This window comes from Austrofundulus limnaeus, unplaced genomic scaffold, assembly GCF_001266775.1.
Source record: "Austrofundulus limnaeus strain Quisiro unplaced genomic scaffold, Austrofundulus_limnaeus-1.0 Scaffold173, whole genome shotgun sequence".
NCBI classification, from domain to species: domain Eukaryota; kingdom Metazoa; phylum Chordata; class Actinopteri; order Cyprinodontiformes; family Rivulidae; genus Austrofundulus; species Austrofundulus limnaeus.
This window is the reverse complement of record NW_013952575.1, coordinates 662,040-686,613: the sequence shown is the minus strand read 5'-3', so window position 1 is coordinate 686,613 and position 24,574 is coordinate 662,040. Positions and strand designations below refer to the sequence as shown.

The 24,574-nt window shown below is 38.5% G+C and overlaps 1 protein-coding gene across 1 annotated transcript in view; it reads left to right on the top strand.

Annotated features, from left to right (window-relative positions):
* Window positions 1-24,574, top strand: part of tmtc3 (transmembrane O-mannosyltransferase targeting cadherins 3) — a 65,276-nt gene that overhangs the window by 35,261 nt on the left and 5,441 nt on the right. The window contains exons 8-13 of the mRNA XM_014017620.1: window positions 5,327-5,475; window positions 9,712-9,832; window positions 10,029-10,140; window positions 22,646-22,749; window positions 23,207-23,376; window positions 23,468-23,694. Coding sequence (XP_013873074.1) covers window positions 5,327-5,475; window positions 9,712-9,832; window positions 10,029-10,140; window positions 22,646-22,749; window positions 23,207-23,376; window positions 23,468-23,694 — 883 coding nt within the window. The remainder of the gene's footprint in view (window positions 1-5,326; window positions 5,476-9,711; window positions 9,833-10,028; window positions 10,141-22,645; window positions 22,750-23,206; window positions 23,377-23,467; window positions 23,695-24,574) is intronic.

The window sequence follows — 24,574 nt, the reverse complement described above, 5'->3', positions numbered from 1 at the left end:
TTATTAATTTATTGTAAAAACATGACAGATAATCTGTGAAACAGATCTGGTCCAGCTGCTGTTTATCTATTAGTTTCTATGGAGGCTGTGAGCTGTTGTCCTGTTTGGTCTCCATTTCTGCTCCTCCATGCTGTCACAGAGGATACCGGTGGACAGGATGGGCGGGGCTCAGTATACGTAGTGTTCTTATTCAAGTTTATGGTGTAAATTCACCACTACACCACCTGGTGGCAGTGTAAAATTGCATTTTAGTGTCCTCCCAATCTCACATGTCATCCTAGCAGCTTTAAAATGGCTGTGTAAAGTTCAGACCCTTTGAGAAACACATAAAATATTAATGGCTATTGGCAGCCATAGAGAGTGGCCATGGCAGCTTGACGAACTTGGACATGTTCCGGTTATTGCATAATTGGCCGTTTCATACTGTTCTAGTGGGCTGTGCTTAGTGCAACCAGACAGATGGGCCAGCTATAGTGTCAGCCAAACTAACATATCAGTATTGCTGCTGTGTGAACAAAAAGGATAATGCTAGAATTACACAGTTGGGGAACAAGTGAATAAATCTGACAGCAGACAAAGTATTTGACAACTATAACAATTGTCATAAATCAAACTTGAACATTTCATTCAAGATGATATCCTGTATTGAAATTATGATCGACTGTTTAACCATTGTTCAGTTCTTTATTGGTTGTGACATACAATCTGTCAATGTTGTAACTGCATTTGTGATGCTGTTTCAGGCTTTTGCTGCTGCTTCTTTCACTCCTTGTTTGTTTCATGGGGTTCAGGGTCAGTGTATCTTTTGGTCATTGGATTTTCATTTTCGAAACAGGAATTAAAAAACAAAAAACAGGTGGATATTTGACTTTTGTTTTAAAGTACTGAAATTGAAATTAAAATACAAAGCGTTTCTCATTCTTAGTGTCCAAAAGGGATAAACAAATTTTTAAAAATGATTTCAGTTTCATTTTCTGTTTCAGATAGCAAAAAAGAAAATTTATTTAAGAAAGAAACGAAAAGAAGGCTTGCTTGTTTGTATTCTACGACTATCTATTCTCCCACCAGAAGGGGCGCTCGCCTGGCAGCTCTGCATAATGAAACACTAATTTCTGTAAATAAAAGCTGAAACACGGAGACGTATGTCCATAAAGGAGTTGTATGATGACTGTCGCTCTGTGACCAAAGGCTTTGCAGAAGTACTTTGTGTGGCTTTTGGCCAAATAAGTCTTTTACTGAATACCTGTCTACTACTGCCTCCACTTCACCTCCATTTATCTCAGTAAAAAGCAAAATAATTTAAATTTCATTCTATTAGTGTGTTGTATGATTGTTGTTCTGTGAGCACAAAGGTTTTTTTCCCTCCTGAGTTTTGACAAAATCTGTGCTTTTTTCTGTCAGTTTGCGTCCTTGGAGTTTTCCTTTCAGTGAAGGGTAGGCGGCACTACGACTTTGATATTGATCTGATACCAAATAAATACTTGGCAAATATATTTGATACCAAAGTCAGCATCAGTACTTTTTACTTTTAATGGGATGTTCATTGAATAGCTTTGATATTGCAGACACCCCTTCTGGTGGTGAAACAGTTTATTGTAGAGATACAGTAAGTTGGCACGACTTGTCGTAGATTATGGACAAACGAGTCTTTTTTCGTTTCTGTCTTCAAGTAATTTTCTTTTATGCTATCCAAAACAGAAAATGAAACTCAAATCATTTTAAAAATTCCGTTCATCCCTTTTTGACACTAAGAATGAGAAACGCTTTGTATTTTAATTTTAATTTCAATATTTTAAAACAAAAAAATGAAATATCCACTAGTTTCTTGTTTTTTAATACCAGTTTCAAAAATGAAAATCCAATGACCAAAAGATACACTGACCGTTCACTCTCCTCTTCAGGAGGTGAAATGCATGCTCTGTTGGGTTCTGGTCAGGTGATTGACTTGGCCAATCTAAAACCTTCCACTTTTTTTCCCCTGATAAAGTCCTTTGTTTTGTTGGCAGTGTGCTTTGGGTCATTTTCCTGCTGCATGATAAAATTATTCCAGATTAGTTTGGAAACATTTCTCTATCTTGGTCTCATCAGTCCATAAGATTATCTTCCAGAACATTTGCAGCTCATCTCTGTGGTTTGCATCTTTGTGTATGGCCTCTATATTTCTGCTCTCTGAGTCTTCTTCCAACAGTGGATTGTGATACCTTCACCCTTGCACTGTGGAGGTTGTTGGTGATGTCACTAATGCCCCTTTTCCTCTAGTGCTACTTAGTGTAGTGTCGGAATGGTCGGTTTAGGTACGGGTCGGACCAGTTGGTTTTCCACTGATGTTCCAGTCCGGTTCCAATGGGTGTGTTTTGGGAAGTTGGTGGAGGTGATTTTTAGGTATTTTAAATAAAAATTAATGAGCAAAATGAGAGATGGAAACACATTTGATGAATAACTTTTGAAATTTTAAACATTTGCAAAAATGTAGCCAATCAGTGATGAACAGTGTTCTGACGTCGCATTTTGGTGTCAGCTAGGGCCAGTTGGAACCACAATGAAGTAGGTACTAAAAATAGTGCCGGTTCCATGGATCTGGCCTAATGGAAATGGCTTGGAATCGTACCGAACCGTACAGACACTACACTAAATGGCACTAGTGGAAAAGGGGCATTACTGATGTTTTTTTTTTTTTCACAGCTCTCACAATATTTCTGTCATCAACTACTGTTGTTTTCTTTGCCTGACCTGTTCGATGTCTGTTGCTCAGTATATCAGTAGTTTCTTTCTTATTTAGGACTTTACAAATTGTTGTGCTTGCTATGCCCAATATTTGTCTAATGTCTCTGATTGATGTTCCTTCTTTTCTCAACTTCAAAAAGGCTTGCTTTTTCCCATAGACAGCTCTCTGGACTTCATGTTGGTTTATCCTGGGTGACTGTGGTGGAGTAGTTAGGGGCGTCATCCTGGAACCGGAAGGTCGCCGGTTCGATCTCCCATCCAGCCATCTCAGTCATTGTGTCTTTGGGCAAGACGCTTCACCCGCCTTGCCTACGCATGGTGGTCAGAGGGTCCAGTGGTACCGGTGCATGGCAGCCTCGCTTCTGGCAGTGTGCCCCAGGGTAGCTGTGGCTTCAATGTAGCTTACCATCATCAGGTGTGAGTGGGTGAATGTCTGTAAGTGTAAAGCACTTTAAGGTCTTGAGAGATTTGATAAAGCACTCTAAGTTCAGTCCATTTACCATCCTCTTTTACAAGAAAAAATATATTTTATAAGTTTAAACCCAGGGCAAAAAGTAGATTAGTCATGCATATATATTTAATGTTTGAACAATCAACCTTAAAGGCAACACCTGGTCAATAAGAAACAGCTGTCAGTCACATGTTCCAATAGTTTTTCTCACTTGAAAAATGGGTGAGTTCAGACAAAGGGTGGTATGTTCTGGGTTGTTTAACACATCTACATGTAAATACCAGGAAATAAAAGCTGACATTTGGAACTCTTGTCTCATGTTCATCTTTTGATATTAAGTTCTGCAGTTTTGTGGGCGTAAATGCCTTGTTGATGCCAGAGGTCAGAGGAGAATGGCCCGTCTGGTTCAAGCTGAGAGACCACTGATAAACCACTTGTTACAACCAAAGTATGCAGAAGAGCATCTCGCACAACACGTCAAAACTTGTGGCGGATGGGTTACAACAGCAGAAGACCACATAAGGTGCCACTCCTGCCAGCTAAGAACAGGAAACTGAGGCTACACCAAAACTGGACAATGGAAGGTTGGAAAAATGTTGCTTGGTCTGATGAGTCTCGATTTCTGCTGTGACATTTGGATGTTAGGGTCAGAATTTCGCGTCAACAACATGAAAGCATGGACTCATCCTCCCTTGTATCACCGGTTCAGGCTCGTGATGGTGGTGCAATGGTGTGGGAGATATTTTCCTGACACATTTTGGGCCCATTAGTACCAACTGAGCATCGTGTCAACGCCACAGCCTACCTGAGTATTGTTGCTGACCATGTCCATCCCTTTATGACCACAATGTACCCATCTTGTGATGGCTACTTTCAGCAGGATAACGAGCCATGTCATAAAGGGTAAATCATCTCAGACTGGTTTCTTGAACATGACAATGAGTTCACTGTACTCAAATGGACTCCACAGTCACCAGATCTCAATCCAATAGAGCATCTTTGGGATGTAGTGGAACAGGAGATTCACATCAAGGGTGTGCATCCGACAAATCTGCAGCAACTGTGTGATGCTATCATGTCAATATGAACCAGACTTGCTGAGGAATGTTTTCAGTACCTTGTTGAATCTATGCTATGAAGGATTAATGCAGTTCTGAAGGCAAGATGGGGTCCAATCTGGTACTAGCAAGGCGTACATAATAAAATGGCCAGTGAGTGTAGATGCAAATTATGTCCAGCTTTTGTGATGAACATATTTGTGCCATCCCTACGCAATTAGAAATGATTTTTAGAAACAGAAAATATAATGAATTAATCACGAATGCTAAAAATTCTTAAGTAGGTAGGGGATTAAAAATGTGTTTTGGTCACGTGCAAAGGATAAGTGTGTCTGTGTGTGTGGGTGAAGCTGCTGTAACTGCAGTGCCTCAGTGGAGAGTTTCCTCTGCAGTGTTGATTGCATTAGTTTGGTAGTTTTAATGCAAGTATTCCTGAGTTGCACTGTAGGACTACCTACTGAACTATTGTGCCAAACAAGCACCCAAGTTATGTCTTCCAATTAAAAACAAACAATGGCTATTGGCTAATTTAAGATGATGAAGATGATGATCCAGTGTTGGGAATATTTTTGAATGTACACTGTTTCATGGATATGTTTTCTAGCTAAATATTATTGTTGTTGTTGTTGTTGTTATCCTTTTCAATAAAAATATAATTTTTCACAAAATTTGATCAACCAGTATATTAACCTGGTTGTTGTAAGAGTTTATCTTAAGTTTAAACTTGTTCTGATTGTTTTTAAAACTGATTGGACCAACTGTGGTGTGGTGCCAATCATAATAACCTTTTTTATTATTTATTCTTTTTTTATTCACAGTGGAAGTTACCATTTAATTTAAACCATATCTATTGGCTTTTGCACTGATACAATGTGAGAAAACTAATATTCGAGCATTTACTCATTATTCATGTGATGTTGATTGTTTTTAATGCCAACAGTTTTACTTATTAAACTCTTGAGAAATAATCAATCAGGTCTTATTGATGCTTATCAAAAGTAACTTCTTGGTGGTGTATTATATATTTTATGGTATTTACCTTGGAAAACATTTTGTGCAAGATCTCTGAAGTGTCTTTTGTTTTCTTCCTCAGGCTTTGTCTTTGATCGTCCTGCCTTTCATTCCAGCATCCAACCTTTTCTTCCCTGTGGGTTTTGTTGTGGCGGAGAGAGTACTTTATGTTCCCAGTATGGGATTCTGTGTCCTTGTAGCACATGGCTTCAAAATTGTGTCACATAAAGGGTAAGTGTACTTGTAAAAAGATGTTTAAAAATGGATAGGAACAGTTTGTTGCTGTGTGTTACTAAAGTGCTAAACAACAGACCCACACGTAACACTTTTGTATGAATGAGACATTTTGAATTATCAAGACAATAATCCATGTCTGAATTACTGAGGTTTATTGCTTTACCTGAAGGATGACATTATTTTTATTTATTTCATACCTGGGGAACAAAATGATTGTATCTATGATGTGTAATGGGGAAGTTAAGACAGTAATAAATATGTAGATAATCTCATCTGTACCTCTAGAAGCTATAGATAGAACACTTGCCAGCAAAGGTGTGGATGACAACTACAAATTGGCTCATTTTCATGTTTCAAAAAGGATTTTCAGCTCTTAAGGGACTGTTTGATAACCGTTAACCTCAGACGGGGCTGTCCACAGGGAGGAGTAATCTCATCCCTGGGTTGGCTCCTGGTTGTCGACAGCCTACTAAATGAGTTGACACAAGGGTATGTCGATGACTTGGTCATACTTATAGAAGACTTCTGCCTGGGTACTGTATGTAACCTAATGCAGAGGGAACTATAGTGTTCAGATGGTGCCAAGCTGGAACTTTCAGTCAATCCAAACAAGACAGAAATGGTTCTTTCCACTCAAAAGAAGTCAAGGAAAGGTTACTCACCTCCAAAGTTTGAGAGAGTAAAACGCTCCTTATCAGAGTTGTTAAAACTTTTAAATCTCTATCTAGACAGGAAGCTTAACTGGAAAAGAGACGTAAAAGAAAGGAAATTCTTGGGGACTCCTTTATGGATCCGGAGAAGCATAGAACACTGAATGGTTTCTAACCTTGTGTCCTTTATCTGAGGGACAAAGGTTTGATTAAAGCTCAGTGTCCTTTTCAGGAGAGCAACGGCCCACTTATACAACCCCTTTCATATGGGTTCTTTATCCATCCCCTCTCACCATAACATAACACTAAATATCTATGCTAAAGATGGACAAAAATTAATCTTCTGGAAGCTTCTTTTGAACGTGTACCAGGGATAGTCAATCCTTGTCCTCGAGGGCTGCAGCCCTACATCTTTGACTTTTTTCCCTTCTCCAACACACCTGATTCAGTCAGTGAATTACTTTTTCCAAGTTCTGCAGAAGCCTGAAATATTCATTCATTCATTCATTCAAATCAGGTGCATTGGAGCAGAGAAACAAGTAAAACGTGCAGGGCTGCAGCCCTTGTGGACCAGGATTGACTGTTCCTGTTATACACGCTGAAATCCTTACAAGTTGAATGAATATATAGAATGTACATAAATCATTGATTCATAACAAGATTTTTACAAGTCAGCATAAGTTGTCTTAAATGACAGGAACTTTCAAAAACCATCAGATCTTCAGGTGGTTCAAACCTTCATTCTAAGTACAGGGTGAAAGTGTTAATAAACAACTCTTAACAGAAAGAAACCCATCAAACCAGAACCAGGATTCACCTCAACTGACTGAGCATCTGGTTGAGAGATCAGAGAGATGAATAAACATGGAAATGTTGGTCCTGGTATTATATACAAATGAAGAAAACAGAAACTTTTTAATGTTGCCAATAATTACAAATATAAACATGGGGAGTAGAGCGAGTAATGACAGCAACAGTGTGAGGAAATATGGTCAGTTTTTCTTCCAGCAGTCTAAGGCTATATTAGCACAAGTAATGGATAAATCAGGAAACCCAAAGGAAAATCTTAACCCTAGTCTTAAAAGTAGACAGAATGTCGGCCTTAGGTGAAAACTGGAGATTAGTTCTACAAGAGTGTGATAACTGAAAACTCTGCCTTACGTTTGCCAAACTTTTAGAAACTCCATGAGCTTCACGTAAACCTGCAGTCTTGAAGTGAAGTGATCTGTTTGGAAAATATGGAACAATGAGATTTTAATGTAAGCTGGATTGAAGTAAGATGGAGCTTTTTTTGTCGAAAGCTTTGCATGCTAGAAGTAAGATTTTAAGTAAGATGTTTTAGAGATTTCTGGATTTTGTTGGATTAAAAAAAAGGAATTTCAAAAGTCCACCTGGGAAGTGTTAAATGCATGGAACCTTTTTTCATGTCTTATTAGGGCTTCCCATATCAAATGAATAAAAGAGCAGAGGAATGCATTGCTTTAAGTTAAAGTTCTAATATATAGAACTTTAACTACTTCAGCAAACTTGCACCAGACTGGGCCATTCAAACTTTAAACAAAACATTAGAATTTCAATTATTACTAAATCATTCCACTTTTTGATATCTTGAACTGTTATTGTACAGTCAGCATTTAAGTTTGTTAAATTTTTGCTTTTTTTCTTGTGTCCTGCTGTGTTGTGTTTAACTGATGTTTGTGACTGTGTGGGTTTCTGAGTGTGTATTTTTAATGTACGTTTATGTCTTTAAAGGTTCATTCCATCTTTTACAGCTTCTGTTAAGCTTTTTTTTTTTTTTTGGCTTGTTCAACTGTCTGTTCGGATGTTTGTTTGAACTAAAATTTTCAGAGGTTTTCTCATGTTGAAAGTGAGTTTCTGCATAGCTGCCCTGTAACAGCATCACAATCTGGCCTTTCTGATTGGCTGAGGCTGATACTGGGCAGGACAGCCTTTCAGCTGAATGAGAAAAATAGGCCCTTTCCCAATCGGTGGCTACACACTCGCCATGGTAACAGTCCAACCTCTGGCAGTGACTGAATGGAGAAGCGATCGGGGGCTGCAAGCTGCAGCTAGGTGTTATTGACTGAATGCAGGAGAACAAACGCTTTTTTTAATAGGACCAAAGAAAATATTTAATTAGGCCCACATTTTAGAGAGTTTTCAGATATGACTGTATTTATAACAAACACAGTGTGATAACTTGTCAAAATAATTGGATTTTAACATTTTTTAAAAATAATTTATTTATTTTTTCTTTATTTTTTTAATGTTTCCTTTCTTTTTTAAATATGGACCGGGGTTCTGTGTCTTTAATAAAGTTAGAACAGAATTAAACATGATTTATGTGGAATTATATTTGTTGGTGAGGTTACTTAGTATGTGTACAAAACATATGCGGAACTTATATTTATACATCCCGTCCTCCATACGACCAATATTTGGTGCTGCACCTGCTGCTCAAGTCTGCATCGGATGCAGACTCGGTGTGGAGGGCTTAATAAGCCACTCGCCCTCATCCGTAATTGGTTCCAGATGGGACTTAATATGGCCAACCCTCCGCGGGAACACGCAAACTGAGTGAGCAGGGAGTAGGGTGAGTGTGTAGGCACCGATTGGGAAAGGCCCCTCGTTTGTGTGATTCAACATGGCACCCTGGTTTCTCAGCAGTTAGATGCATAAAGCTGAAATTTGGTGGGTTGGTAGCTGGGAGGTAATCTCCCACTATTCATATGTCAAAGTGTTCCTGGGCAAGAGTGTCCCATTAGTGTGTGAATGTGGTTTAAAAGCACTGTGAGTCTCTATAAATGTTGAATGCATTGTAACATATATACATGTAAGTTTTGTAGAGGTATAATAGAGTGCTGAATGAATGTTGTGTGGATGGGTAAATGAGTGCACAGTGTGAAGCACTGGCGCTTTATAAGTACAGTCCGTTTACCATTAAATAGCATCTAGCTGTTTTACATTATTGTCATATGAAATTAACTTTAATTATGAATTATATTATTTATTGTAATGAAAATAATTGGTGACACAGATCCAGTTAGGTCTGCCATGAATTAAATAGTCTTGTCATCTGTGAGACATTGGCCTCTCCAGATGCCATATTAGTTTCTTCACGATGTCACAGATGTAAACAATGGGTGGACAGGCAGAGCCCACTCTAGTTGTGTTATTTGAGATGCATAGATGTCTAATGTCCAACCAATAAATACATGTCATGTTGCAGGTTGTTAAAACTTGGATGATGGATATTTTTAATATGTCTTATTTGTATTATGTATTTTCTTTTATACTGAGGGATTACCACATTGTTTGGGTCAGGGAGGTTGTGTGTCTGAGATTCTAAGAGCTACACCAGCATAAATGTTGTCTTTAATTGGGACACAGCTGGACAGGTCTTAGAGCTCAATCCATTTCTTGGAGGTTTGGACACAGCTAACAGCAGTGATCCAATCCTATGAAGAAAATACTTAACATGATGTATACGCATGATGCCCCCTTCATATTTCTGCCTGCCCCCTCAAATATGAATTCCTAGAATGGGCCCTGATTCAAAGTCTTAAATTGTTTGTTGCAGACAATTGAAAAAGATTTCCTGGTTGATGATTGGAGTGCTGTTTACTATGCATGCAGTGAAAACTTTCAACAGAAACTGGGACTGGGAGTCAGAATACACTTTATTTACCTCCGCCCTGAAGGTAAGATGCCTAGACTGTGACCATATTGTAAAATTATGTTGGCAGTTCTCCAGTGCTGAAAAACAGTTTCATTCATATTGTGATTTAATTCTCGCTAAAAAAAAGTCTAATAGATAAATCTGCTTTGATCAATCAAGCCTTTTGCAAAACAACATATGGTTGATTGCCATGTTTATTAAGTGTTGTACCATTTCAGGTTAACAAGAACAATGCCAAGTTGTGGAATAATGTTGGCCACGCTTTAGAGAACCAGAACAATTATGCAATGGCTCTACGATATTTTCTCCAGGCCACTCGCGTCCAACCAGGTGAGAGACATCAATCAGACACCCATAAGTCATTTTGACATTTCCAAATAAAATGGTGGTGTAAATATTTTGTGGTTACAAGATGAAAGATATTTTGAGACCTCACAGAATGTGTTCTTGGTTGTGTTTATTGTGCTTTGTTTTTCTCATGCTGAGAAACTCACTGAAATCTTGCCAGTAAAGAAGTTATATGGAGGTTAGGTCATTATAAAGGCAATAGAAAGAGAAAAAAAACATGCAAACAATAGCCCTGCTGTAAAATCCTTATTGAGAAACACAGTTTTATGCATGTCAGAAGTTTTACTTGATGGAATTTGACTCTCAAATGGTTGTTTTACATTATGGTTCTCTGTTACAGTTACAAATAATAACATCTTAGTACAGGGATGGGCCGCCTGAATGATGGTAGGGGCAGCAATTTCTTATTGACACTACCAGAGGGAGGCATGGTTCTGCACACTTACCTAAATGTAATGATACTTCCATTTTAAAAATGTGTGTGTGTGTGTGTGTGTGTGTGTGTGTGTGTGTGTGTGTGTGTGTATATATATATACTGTATATATACAATTACACACACAGTCTAAGGCTACGCACACAAATACATGTAAATGTATGTATGTATTATAGTTGAATGCAAATCCACTGAACTTTCAACACAGTGCATCTTCAGAAGACAAGTTGATAAAATATATTTTAAAAATCTGAATTGTTCGACACAAGTGCGTTTTGATCCTAAAGCGCTGTATTGAATGGTTTGATACAGATACGTATATTGTTGCACCCCTTTTATACAGTGGGGAGAACAAGTATTTGATACACTGTTGATTTTTCAGGTTTTCCCACGTGCAAAGCTTGTAGAAGACTGTAATTTTTATCATAGGTACTCTTCAACTGTGAGTGATGGAATCTAAAACAAAAATCCAGAAAAATACAATGTATGATTTTTAAATAATTAATTTCTATTTTATTGTGTGAAATAAGTATTTGATCATCTATCAACCAGTAAGAATTTTGGCTCTCACAAACATGTTAGTTCTTCTTTAAGAAGCCCTCCTGTTCTCCACTCATTACCTGTATTAACTGCACCTGTTTGAACTTGTTACCCGTATAAAAGACACCTGTCCACACACTCAATCAATCAGACTCCAGCATCTCCACAATGCCCAAGACCAGAGAGCTGTGTAAGGGCATCAGGGATAAAATTGTAGACCTGCACAAGGCTGGGATGGGCTACAGGACAATAGGCAAGCAGCTTTGGTGAGAAGGCAACAACAGTTGGTGCAATTATTAGAAAATGGAAGAAATACAAAATAACGGAAAATCTCCCTCGGTCTGGGGCGCCATGCAAGATCTCACCTCGTGGAGCATCATTGATCTTGAGGAAGGTGAGGAATGAGCCCAGAACTACACGGCAGGACCTGGTCAATGACCTGAATAGAGCTGGGACCACAGTCTCAAAGAAAACAATCAGTAACACTCTACGCCATCAAGGATTAAAATCCTGCAGTGCACGCAACGTGCCCTTCCTCAAGCCAACGCATGTCAAAGCCCGTCTGATGTTTGCAAATGACTATCTGAATGATCCAGAGGAGGAATGGGAGAAGGTCATGTGGTCTGATGAGACAAAAATAGAACTTTTTGSTTTAAACTCCACTCGTCATGTTTGGAGGAAGAAGAATGATGAGTACAACCCCAAGAACACCATCCCAACCGTGAAGCATGGTGGTGGAAACTTCATTCTTTGGGGATGCTTTTCTGCAAAGGAGACAGGACGACTGCACCATATTGTGGGAAGGATGGATGGGGCCATGTATCGTGAGATTTTGGCCAACAACCTCCTTCCCTCAGTAAGAGCACTGAAGATGGGTCGTGGCTGGGTCTTCCAGCATGATAACGACCCAAAACACACAGCCAGGGCAACTAAAGAGTGGCTCCGTAGGAAACATCTTAAGGTCCTGGAGTGGCCTAGCCAGTCTCCAGACCTGAATCCAATAGAAAATCTTTGGAGGGAGCTTAAAGTCTGTGTGGCCCAGCGACAGCCCTGAAACCTGAAGGCTCTGGAGGAGATCTGTATGGAGGAGTGGGCCAAAATCCCTGCTGCAGTGTGTGCAAACCTGGTCAAGAACTACAGGAAACGTCTGATCTCTGTAATTGCAAACAAAGGTTTCTGTACCAAATATTAAGTTTCATTTTTCTGGTGTATCAAATACTTATGTCACACAATAAAATGGAAATTAATTATTTAAAAATCATACATTGTATTTTTCTGGATTTTTGTTTTAGATTCCATCACTCACAGTTGAAGAGTACCTATGATAAAAATTACAGTCATCTACAAGCTTTGCAAGTGGGAAAACCTGAAAAATCAACAGTGCATCAAATACTTGTTCTCCCCACTGTATATACAATATATACAGACAAACTGTAAAATGTGTCAGTGAGTTTATTTATTTAATTTGTTTTTTTACCCCAAAACTTTATGGTAAACAAAAGAACTTAGTTACACCAGAGCATTGGTTCCCAAACTTTTTATCTTCTGACCCACAAAATATTCATGGCAAAAACTTGTGACCCCAAAAATTGCTGGTCTGAGTACACAAACTTTGTTAATAACCCTAAAAACAAAGGCTACACAAATATACTTATTTATACTTATTTTGTTTTTTGTAATAATTGGAAAATATTGCATCACCAATTATTTTATTACCCTTTAAAGAGTATCCCTTCATTCAGACAAAGTGGAAGAACTGCATAGCATCAATGTAGAGGGCCCAAATCTTGAGGGTTTTAATGCTAGGAAAGCAGGCCAAAGATCTCGAAGGCCAAACTTCAGGAGTTGGCTATCTGAGTGGCCTATGTAGTCTAAAAGATATTTATTCATGAAATGTTGAGTTTGAGATGTTTATAAGATGTTCAGCCCTTAAACATTTGCACTTAAATTAAAAATTTGTTTTTAATGTCATTTTTATTGAGATGTTTAAGTTAAAAATTTTGGTCATAGTATCATTTTAAAAACTTTTTCAGTGAGCAGTATGTCTTCTGTTTCAAATAAAGACCTTTATGTTTACTACACTGTTAACTAATTATTTGTTTGTTTGTATTGTCTTAATGGACAGTGATTAAAAAAATTGGACCTGTAAAACTGCAATGTTGAAAAGTCATGTGATAACCTATATATCTCAAGAAGTGGGCCAACATACCTGTGAACAGGCACAGAAGTCTAATTGATAAATACAGAAATCATTTGATTGCAGTGATTGCCTCCAAAGGTTGTGCAATGAAATAGTAAGTTACAGGTTCCATGATCTTTGTTCAGACCTCTTCCATAAGTTTTTTTTATTATTCTGTTGAGCCACAATTCAAAAGCAATGTCTGCTTCATTGTTTAACTTTCATTTATTATTACCTTTCTTAGTTTCAATTGATTTCAGGGAGCATTGTGGGCTTTTCAGTCACACAGGGATACCAATAATTTTGTTCATGTGTAATTTCACTCTTTAACATAGATGTCAGCACTATTGTTGTCTTTCTACAATTTGACTTCGCCAAATGTTTTAAGTAATCACCAATCACTATCATTCAAGATGATTTTCTGAACAAATTCCTTGCTTAATAATGTTTCCCCCATGCTTTCAGATTTTAATAATGCGTTGCACAGTTCTTAACCCACTTTTAGTAGTTTTAGCGATCTTAATGTTTTCTTCATTTGATGTATGCCAATAATCTGACCCATCTGGAAAAGATCAACATCTTTTCAATGGCCACAGAATGCGTCTTTTGACATGGTTGTTTAACAAAGGAGACTCACTGCATCAGTTACGATTAAACAACCTGTTGCCAGCTGAAACACGATCACCCATTATACAATGGGAAGCTCTTACCTATTTGCTTTGTTAAAATCAGGTGATGACCTTTTTTTTATAATCAGGCAGTGTGTATTGGCGTATATGCTGTTAATGAGTTACTAAACATATTTTGAAATTATTTCATAACAGAGTAATCTCCCTCTTTGTTTTTCATATCAGTGTTGTAACCCTTGGAAGTTCACAAACTGCCACATTGTTGCATTGTTTACCACAACTGTCACAAAAACCAAAATACCAGGACATCATGCTGAAAACAAATACTACAGCTTCGGTTGCTAGATTTCCTGTTTTCCTAGATGAAATAGAGCAGAAAATTAAAAATAAAAATTACAGAAAAAAAGCAGTGCTTTATTGCAAGAAGCAAAAAAATTACAAGAACCAATGACAGTTTAAATTTAGACTTTGCTTAATGGCATGTAACTTAACATATAAGAGGGTGTTTTGTACAATGGAAGTAAAATTGAATTAGTTCATTCTGGAGGTGGTGAAAGGGATGACTGTTGGAGCATGAAATGCTTCTGTAGTCGCCCTTGTTCTTCACTCCTCACATGGTTTAAAGCCAATTTGTTGTTCAATGGGTCCATTTATTATATTCTGTAATCTTATGACTGCAGTCAAATGGACTTTAACCAAATTTCTATCACTATTACATGAAAAAGCAGCTAAGACAGCTTGAGCCGTACTCAGTTTTTAGGGGTCTTTTTTCACAGTTTTCAGGAAGCCTGTTATCAACTGGTGCATCAGCACTTTGGCGGGTTCACCACCCACAAGTGTTTCCCCAAGATTACCAATGTCAGCACATTAACCCCGAGTTTTCCTGCTATAATAATCGGGCATCTGTTCATCATGGCACAGTTGACCTGTTTCAGTGCTTCACTGTTCTTCATGGGTCTCATCTTTTATTTTTCTCTTTATAGCAAATGAGCTAACATCCAGTCCAAATGCTTACAATTACAAAATGAATTGTTTGTTTATTGCAACAGACCCAATGTCATTTAATAGCAATCAGTGCAAACCATATTTTGCAAACCTTTACATTGCCATTCATTTTGTGGCACAGGTATTTATTTTGTAAGTACTTTCAAGATCAAAAAGTAGTAGGAACAATCTATGTCACATCCAACGCAATACAGAGGCTTTTCCAGCAGGAATGTAATAACCATTTAATGTAAAATTAATGGTAGTGCAATGGTTTAAATAGTATAGTTTGCATGAACTTCTATGAAACTATAATGATTGGCGGTTTTAAACTTTTATAATCCACTCTGGAAGTGGGTCCATTTGGACAAACATTAGCTTAGGCAAGAGAACCTGCTTTCACACTGATTTGGCCTTTTGGATTAAAGAAGAGCATTTGTTTCTTAACTGTAAAAAGAAAAAGAAAAAAAGAAAGGCCAGTCATTAGTAGAATCTGTTTTCCTTGCCTTGGCCCAAGCCTGATTATCCTGAATGGCAATGGCCAACTCTGTGGAAAATCAGTTTTGTTTTATTTCATCCCCTTTACTCTGCATTTTCTTATTGGGGCATGTTTGTTTACGATCTGCATGAAACACTTTATAAAAAATATCCATGCTATCTCTACATCAGTGATCAGATCTATTTTTCCCCATTCAAAATTCAATTCAAATTCAAAAATACTTTATTGATCCCAAAGGGAAATTAGATGACACGCAATAATAAAAAGCTTGTTCACTGAAATGTTTAAGATTATGAATAATACTTTTTTTTGGGCATCTGAGTGTTTCTAATAGCGCCAACAACTCAGTGGTCATTAATGTACTGTATTTATTCAAGTATAATACAAAAAATGAAGTCCATAAAATCATCCAAAAAGTTGGGAGGTAGTACTATACTCGGATCAATATTTTTGCTTATGTATTTTAACTGAAATATTGGCCTCATTCACAAAATGCCTGAGTCCGGAAATGAGACCATGTAGCAAAAAGCGCTTAAAGCGAGCTTACCTCTGACACTCCTTCATGCCTCCGAGCGAGATAGTAACAGATCCAAGCAGGCGACATGATGTGGAAAAAAAAAGAAGTTAAAAAGGCAGTCCTGCAGCTTAGTGGGGATAATGAACTAATGGCATTAATGTGCAACCGGGCCGCTCCTGGAACAACGACAAACATGTTTCTCTGTAATGGCTAATGTCTACCGGTGTTCTGTACAAGTTGGTCTACCTGAAAAAGTTTTCCCCACCAGAGGTGGCGCTCACAAGACACTGGATGAGATTTCTGAGTGGGATACTAATGCCTTTTTTACAGAGAAGGGATACCAGAAAGTTTTTAATAACACAGGTGATGATGAGCCTAATTTTGAAGGCTTTTAATTTATCTCTATCCACACTTGTTAGTCACATAGCTCTGTCTGTTTGTTATATCACATCAGTTAACAAATGAGTATTGCTAAATTTCACATTGATAGTTTTTTGTAGTTACTGTTGTACATTTGTTGTTGTGTACCTTTTTAGTACATATGTTGTTAAAATAAATTAAAGAAAAAACTGATACAACAGTCAAATGATCATTTTACTGATATGCATAAAGACTACCAAGGCTGAAAAAATCCTAAAGTCTGTATGAAATTAGAGGTAGTATGAGGTTCTGGTTTCGACCGAAATGGCAGCATAGAATGAGCGCTCCTCCTTAAAGATTTTATAACTTCTCTTGCAGAACTTTATAACTACTCAGATTTTGCATGCATAGTAAATGCAAGTTGATGATATCCACTTGAAATTTTGTCACATGTATGTTTATTGTGCCATTTTGGTTGCCGACCTGGATTTCCACAAATGTAAAAAGGAGAATGTAAAATCAGCATTGCTCCTAAACTATGCATCCCTCAAACACCATTCACCCCATTTTATTTTTGTCTTTTCATGTGTAATTGGTTGGAAAAAAAGATTCCCATGATTAGATCAGATTAGAAATGATTGAAACTGCAGTAGTTTGCACCAGTTCTAGCAAAAAGGTAGTTGCTACTGAAGAATAAAGATGGCGGCCATGGAGTAGGTGTCTGATGTGAACTCCCTCTCAGTCATATCAACTTCATCTATTACAGCAAACTTTTTTTTGAATGAAAGCTAGAAAATAACATGTTAAACTGACAATACCATCCCAGAAAGTGAGCATGGTGGTAAATCTACAACCAAAAATTAAACTGACTCTGACAAGGAACATTCTATACCCTCAAACTTTAGAGATAAGCAACACTTCTTTGACTTTTTATGAGTGAAAAGAACTGATTATGCCTTGTTAGAATTGACTGAAAGTTCCTGCTCCTGGCACCATCTAAACCAGGGATAGTCAATCCGGTCCTCGAGGTCCGCAGCCATTGTAGGGGGTAGGCTTATGGTGAATTAAGCCTTTCTACATATCTCTCATAAACAAGGTTTGAGGAAAGTTTTACCAAGGTATTTTCTCATTACTTTTAATATCTTGACTGTGCGAAGTGAAAAGTGACACAATAAGTGAACGTTCAGACGAGTTCAAGTTGATTCATAAAGACTATGCAATCATTTATTTACACAAATTGAACAGATCATAAGTACACCTGATTTTGGTTTTCCTATAACAAGCTTCAAAGTTAAAAGAGATAAAAACTCGCGTCCGAATTTTAATTCACATCAAACTCAGATTACTTATATAGAACAGTAAAACGTCAGTTCTGATGTTAACAACCAAGCAATTTTACTGGCACTGTTAGCTTAAGTTTTGGCAATTAAAGAACAAAGGAAAGGATGAAAATAAGATTCGTGTTCTACTACTCTTATTTTGTCAAGTGTGTGGTACAACCGGATCAGCACGTCCCTTCTGGGCTTAGGATTTCCACATGACACGTCACCCGGAACACGTCAGTTTTACCTGGTGCCGGCTTCTTAAGCAAACCCTGGGTAGTCACTTCTTCACCTCCGATCAGTCAGGGAACTTTTTAATCGGCCTGCTCACTGTTCCTCAGCGAAAAGGTGTTATTTTAGGCAACTTTTCTTCTGTTTTGATCCTCGCCAGAAAGATTCAAGCTGATGCATCCGGTTCCTCCTTTCAAAATAAAATCTCCCCTTGGGAGTTGAAAAACACTTGGAGACTTGAAGTCTCGGGTGGGACATTCGGCGGCGTGCCGCTGTCCCGACCGTTAGATCTCCCTAATTGGCTTATGGGCAAGACCTAACGAGCCAAGCTGGCTTCTCCAGAGAGAAACTCAGCCTTCCTTCCYAGTTTGGCATCCAGGAAGAAGTGTTCCCTCACTCAAAGGCGTCCGTGTTAGTAATGGAAGCGGACGACTTTTGTTCCGCCCTCGGGCGTAAAGATGAGTCAGGGAAAAGAAGAAAGATAGATTTGCCAGCAGCGCCAGCTCAAGGCTAAAATTCTGTGGTTGTCACAACAGAATATGATAACCTTTCTTTAGCTTTTTCTTCTGATAGACTCTAAGAGAAATCACTGCAAAACATTTATGATGATTAATYAACATTTCTGTTTAAGTAATCAGTCTGAACCATTCTGTTAGTCCAGATAAATGAAAGATTTTCTCAAGAAAAACTCACAATTATATTACTGTGTTCCCAGTAAAATAAAGACAGTGATTTATATAAAACACAATGAAAACATGGTAATGATTTTCTCTGTGATTTTTTTATACCATTAATTAATCTTTTAGGCACGATAAAAGAGTAGAAGTGATTCCACTTTCTTGTGACAGCCATTATTATGATTTAACAAATGCATAAACATTCTTAGTTAAACACCAAATGAATCATGAACAGAAAAGATTGTTCTGTCCATTATCTGATTAAGAGAACTGAGAAATTCTCTTTTAGGTTGAAATGACCTGTCATGGCCTAAATAGAGTTCAGTTTGTGACAGAGTTCCTGCCTTGTCAGTAAGCCTGTCCGAGGCCTGATTCGAGGCAGTAAATCTTGTTTCTTCACTCGAGGTGACCCCTACACCATGTATGTTTTACTTTTTTCCCTTCTCTAACACACCTTATTCAGTCAGTGAATTAGTTCTATAATATAGTGTGTGTATATTTATTTATTTGTTTGTTTGTTTATTTATTTTGCAATTCAGTATTGTTTCAGAAAATCCTCTGAATCAATTTAATCCCCAGGACAGTTTGCTACATGATTTGTGTTTCGGAACAGTTTTTGAATTGTACTGACAGTCAAGWAAAACCGGAGTTATTCACGTCACTTTTTTTTCCGAACATACTCGTCATATTTAAAGCTGGTGGCTTAAATAAATTAAATATCGTCATCTGCTCTTTGAGTTTTACCCCTCACCTCTGCATAATTAAAATAACACCCCTCCGCTTCCTTTCTCAGTAAAGCCCAAATTTATTTATCAAATATGTAAAAATGGAAAGAAAAAAAACCACAACAGTTGAACAGATTTCGGGGGCGGTTAGCTCGGCTCAGTTCTCCATCCTCAAGGAGTCATTATTATCCACTGCTGAACCGCATTTAACTGTCATATGTTTTCCTCTTCTTACTATAGATTTGTATATATTTGATCATTTAAGTTTTGGCTGTGTCGGGACTTTTCTTTTTCAGCAGAGGTGGAGGATAAAAGCTGAGAGCAGATGGAGGGAGTTTACTGCAGCCACCAACTTCAAATATGATAATTCAGAAAACAAGAYTTTGGGTGAATTATTTAATAATTCTGGTTTCACATGATCTTTCAGCACARTTACATAAAAACTGGTGAATCGTATGGTGGTAAATCTACAACCAAAAATTAAACTGACTCTGACAAGGAACATTCTATACCCTCAAACTTTAGAGATAAGTAACACTTCTTTGACTTTTTATGAGTGAAAAGAACTGATTATGCCTTGTTAGGATTGACTGAAAGTTCCTGCTCCTGGCACCATCTAAATCAGGGATAGTCAATCCGGTCCTCGAGGTCCGCAGCCATGTATGTTTTACTTTTTTCCCTTCTCTAACACACCTGATTCAGTCAGTGAATTAGTTCTGTAGAAGCCTGAAAATCATCCATTCATTCAAATCAGGTGTGTTAGAAGTTTAGTCCCCTTTGCATTAGGTTACATACAGTACCCAGACAGAAGCCTTCCATAAGTATGACCAAGTCATCTGCATACACTTGTGTATGGAGTCTAATCTGTTCAACTCACTTAGTAGGCTGTCGACAACCAGGAGCCAACACAGGTGAGATTACTCCTCCCTGTGGACAGCCTTGGCTGAGGTTAACGTTAACAGTCCCCCAGAGTTGACGATGCTTTCCTTGTCCAAAGCATGAAAACAAGCCAATTTGTAGTGGTCTCATCCACGCCTTTGATGGCAAATGTTCTCTCTATAGCTTCTACAGGTACATTGTCAAATGCCCCCTGAATGTCCAAGAAACAGCCAAGCACATATTCAATGCCAGACTGCATTCTATTCTGAAAACATTATGTAAGGCTGTTTCTGTAAAAAGACCTGCTTGATATTCATGTTTTTAGGACTTAAATACCATCCCTTACATGATGATCTATCAATCTCTTCATTCCCTCCAACAAGAAGTATGTTAAGCTGATGGGTCTGAAATATTTTGCTTCTATATATGCGCTTGCCAGTTTTTGGCAGAAAGACAACATTTGCTGTCCTCCACTCAACTGGTAAATAGCCATTTGCTAGACAAGCAACACACAGCATATTGTAGGTATTCTGTCCTTAAGCAATTTTAATTTTAGAGCGAACTGGGAAAATGCCATGTGGACCACAAGCTTTAAATGGGCCAAATATGTATATTAACTGCCTATTTTACTTTGCCTCTAGTAATAATACATGCAGCTCGGCTCCAGTTGTACTCTGGATTTGAGTTAGCGACTGATAGGCTGTGAAGTTTCTTCTGCCCCAGGAAGGTGTACCTGGAGAAGATGCTGAAGTACACTTGCTTGTGTGACTGTCAGTCCTACTGGTGGAATACTAAAGGATAGAACGTTGACTGGATCCTTTCTGAAAAGTTTGTAAAGCTTAGAAGAAGCACTAGGCCCTTTCACATCTTCACAAAACTTTGCCCGAGAAAATTTTTTACACTCCTTTAGAACACTTTTATGGTGATTTTGGAAATCATGCATAATCTGGTTTTGCTTTGTTGGACTCTGTATCTTCATTTTCCTTTTACTGCCTTGCAGAGGCCAGACAATTCTGGAGTCCACCAGGCCGGCTGCTTTGATGGCCTCCAGACTTTCTTCTAACAGGAATACTTACAGACAGTTTGCACAGGATCACACAGGCTTAATCCTGGCAATTCTCCCACCCATCAACTGTAATAGACCACTGATAAACAGATTCCAGTATATATTTTTTGGTTTCTGTAAGTAACAGGGTGTGGTTTCTCCACTCAGCTTAAACTGACTTTGTCGATGGTCTAAAATAGATTTCTCTGGGGACACTTCCCAGTCCCATATTTTTTTACCAAGTCCATAGGCCTCCTCCCTATTAACAGTTTTGAAGGCAGGTACATTGCCCTGCTTAAAGACGAGCAGGTCTTCTGTCAGCAGAGCCAAGTCCCATCATGTGTGCGCCCCCAGCACACGATGGAAATTGGCTTCACAACCAATAAGTACCGGGAGGTCCTTCCCTTTAGCGTAATTGGCTATTGCTATAAAATTTTGTGATTGAGGTAACTGCTGTGATTCAAATGAAAGATAAACAGAGGTTGCAATGATTGTCTGGATTCGCCATTTGACTGAAAGTCCAACTGCACTGCTACAGCACCACCTGTTGTTAGGTGGGACAGTGCAGTGTATCTCACACCTCTTGTCAAGGCAACTGCTGCTCTGGGTCTGTGGCTACTCACATCATATAGAAGTGTGCCCCCAGAATATCCCAGGCCACGTTTCATAGACTTAACTATCCGAGCTTTCTGGATAAAGGCTATACCTGTATGTATCCTGCTTAGACAGGTACACGTTAATGTACAGGCATCTTTACAGTGATGCAAGTTGCTCCGTGTAAATTCCATCATCCCCAAAACCAATGAGACTAGGACTCTCTTTCTCCAACCACGCCAATGTCCTCATCACCTTGAGATCCCAACACTTATGAGGCCCCAACCACTCCCTGATGGGGTGCAGTCAATGTGCTACATTCGCGCTGCCTGACACATAGGCATCAGGTCCCATGGCCGGAGTAGAAGTTGTTCCAGTCACTGTACTGCTGGCTGACCTGTCCAGCCTGATTCCTCACCAGAAATACCAGAGACACGGTTATAAGACCACCTGCGATATCTGTGCCTAATGTGCCGCAGGTTGGGTTCCCGGAAATTTTGCTGGGTACTGAGGGCCGGTCCCTTGTCCTCTCAGTTTAAAGTTCTTGTCAACTTGCCATCCACCAGGAATAGACCACTGACAAATGTTGACGGTGCCCGGGTTTTACATCAGTTTCCTTTCTCCTAGGTGGGTTGCCTGTCAGGGCTATTGAGCCCCGCCTGCCTGATTGCTTTTTGTTCACAGCACCCTATTGGCTTTTCAGCTTATTTAGGCACAGCCCTATACACCAAGACCAGAGATCCCCAATCCACCACCTGGGGGATGCACCTCTAAACAGTGCATCCCTAATTATCAGTGATTCTTTGTAACTTTTGCACAGAACGTCACTTCTTCAAAATCCCTGAAACTTCCCTTTTTCACCTTTGTTGCAGATGACATTGGTGCTCACATGAATGTTGGAAGAACCTACAAGAACCTCAACAGGTCCAAAGAGGCAGAAGAAGCCTATTTGGTTGCCAAATCGCTCATGCCACAGGTATTTCACTGTATTACATGCAGTTCATTACATTTAAATAATTTTGTAGGTTTGCGCCTCCAGAAAACGTACTGACTCATTGTTCAGATGAAGTTGTTTATTGTTTCTGTTTTGATATGTTTGTAGCTGTTGTTTCTGTGGTGCCTGTAGAGCATGTCAACTAAAATACGATGCTGCATGCACCAAATTATTACCAAGTACGGACTCCACCTCGGACCGAGTTTTAGCATGAATTTGCTATTGGATTTTTTTAGATTGCTGTATAGTAGCTGCCTCACCCTCCTAATTACAGTTTAGCATTCTAGCATTTAAAGCTAATATTGGCATCCAACTGTTACCACTATCAGTATTACATTTACAGCAAGCATACTTTAAGTGTGTGTGTGTGTGTGTTTTCTTATTTTTAATATAACTATAGCTTTAAGAGTAAATGGTATGTCTGTTAAAAACTCTTCAGGTTATTCCAGGGAAGAAGTATGCTACACGCGTTGCCCCAAATCATCTCAATGTTTACATAAATCTGGCAAATCTGATCCGGGCCAATGACTCACGGCTGGAGGAAGCTGATCAGCTTTACAGACAAGCCATCAGCATGAGACCAGACTTCAAACAGGCCTACATCAGCAGGCAATATGACATGAAAAGCATTTCTCATAATTTGTCTGTACTTTCTGGTGGTTCAAATTAAATACTGATATTTTTTCTCATTTTTGCACAGAGGGGAGCTGCTGCTGAAGATGAACAAGCTGACAGAAGCGCGTGATGCCTACCTTCGAGCCTTGGAGCTTGATGGTGCCAATGCAGACCTGTGGTACAATCTGGCTATCGTCAACATTGAAATGAAGGACTCATCCGAGGCGCTGAAAAACTTTAACCATGCACTGGAGCTTAACCCACGCCACAAGCTAGCCCTTTTCAATTCAGCACTTCTTATGCAAGAGTCTGGTGAGTTGTGTGAAAGTGAAAAGTTGAAAACTGAGTCAGCCCAGATTTACTCATTAGTCCTTCACAAACTTTGTTCGTTTTATTATATCTTTTGTAATTTACACTCTTTCTATGAGGATCTTTCATGAACAGTTATGAGTGCAAATGAGAAAAGTCTGAACTGGTCCACTTGTGTATTACATGGAAAGTAGTTTTAACCCAGCGTGAGTAAAACCTGTTTTATTTGTAGCAGTACTTGTTGCCTGTTCAAGACTTGGTCCTGCCAGCTGGGATGGATGAAAGAAGGAAGTAACTTTATTTTACCTGTAGGGTGTAACCAAACTCCTTAGAATTCTCTCGTATGTTGAAATAAACCTGGGTGCACCAACTAGATGTTCACAGCCAAGTTTCTGTCATCTCAGGCTTCATTGATTTAGTGACAAGAAAAACATCCAGTGTGCCGTTTTCACTTGCAGCAGGTTTGACTTGAAGTTTAGGCAGCGTTTGTTTGCTTTTGCAACCTAGCAGAAACTGAATGGCCAGTTTAAGTGTCCTTAAAAAAACATAATTAAAAACAAACTTAAGGAAATCACTTATACTTAATTTTTTAGAGTGCTTGACAGAACAAAACTATGTTGAACTGTTTGTGTCATTGTTTTTGAGCTGTACAAAAAAAAACAATGCAGTTCTAATGATGGATCATAGACCTTAACAAAGAAAGTCCAATATCCTACAGCCCAATTAAATTATTATACAGTATCAATTATCTTCCAATATAGTATACTTGTATTTATTTGAGATGGTGTTTCTTGCTAATTATGATCAAAATCAGCAATGCATCGCATTATGTATGTGTGTGTGTGTGTGTGTGTGTGTATGTGTGTGTGTGTGTGTATGTGTG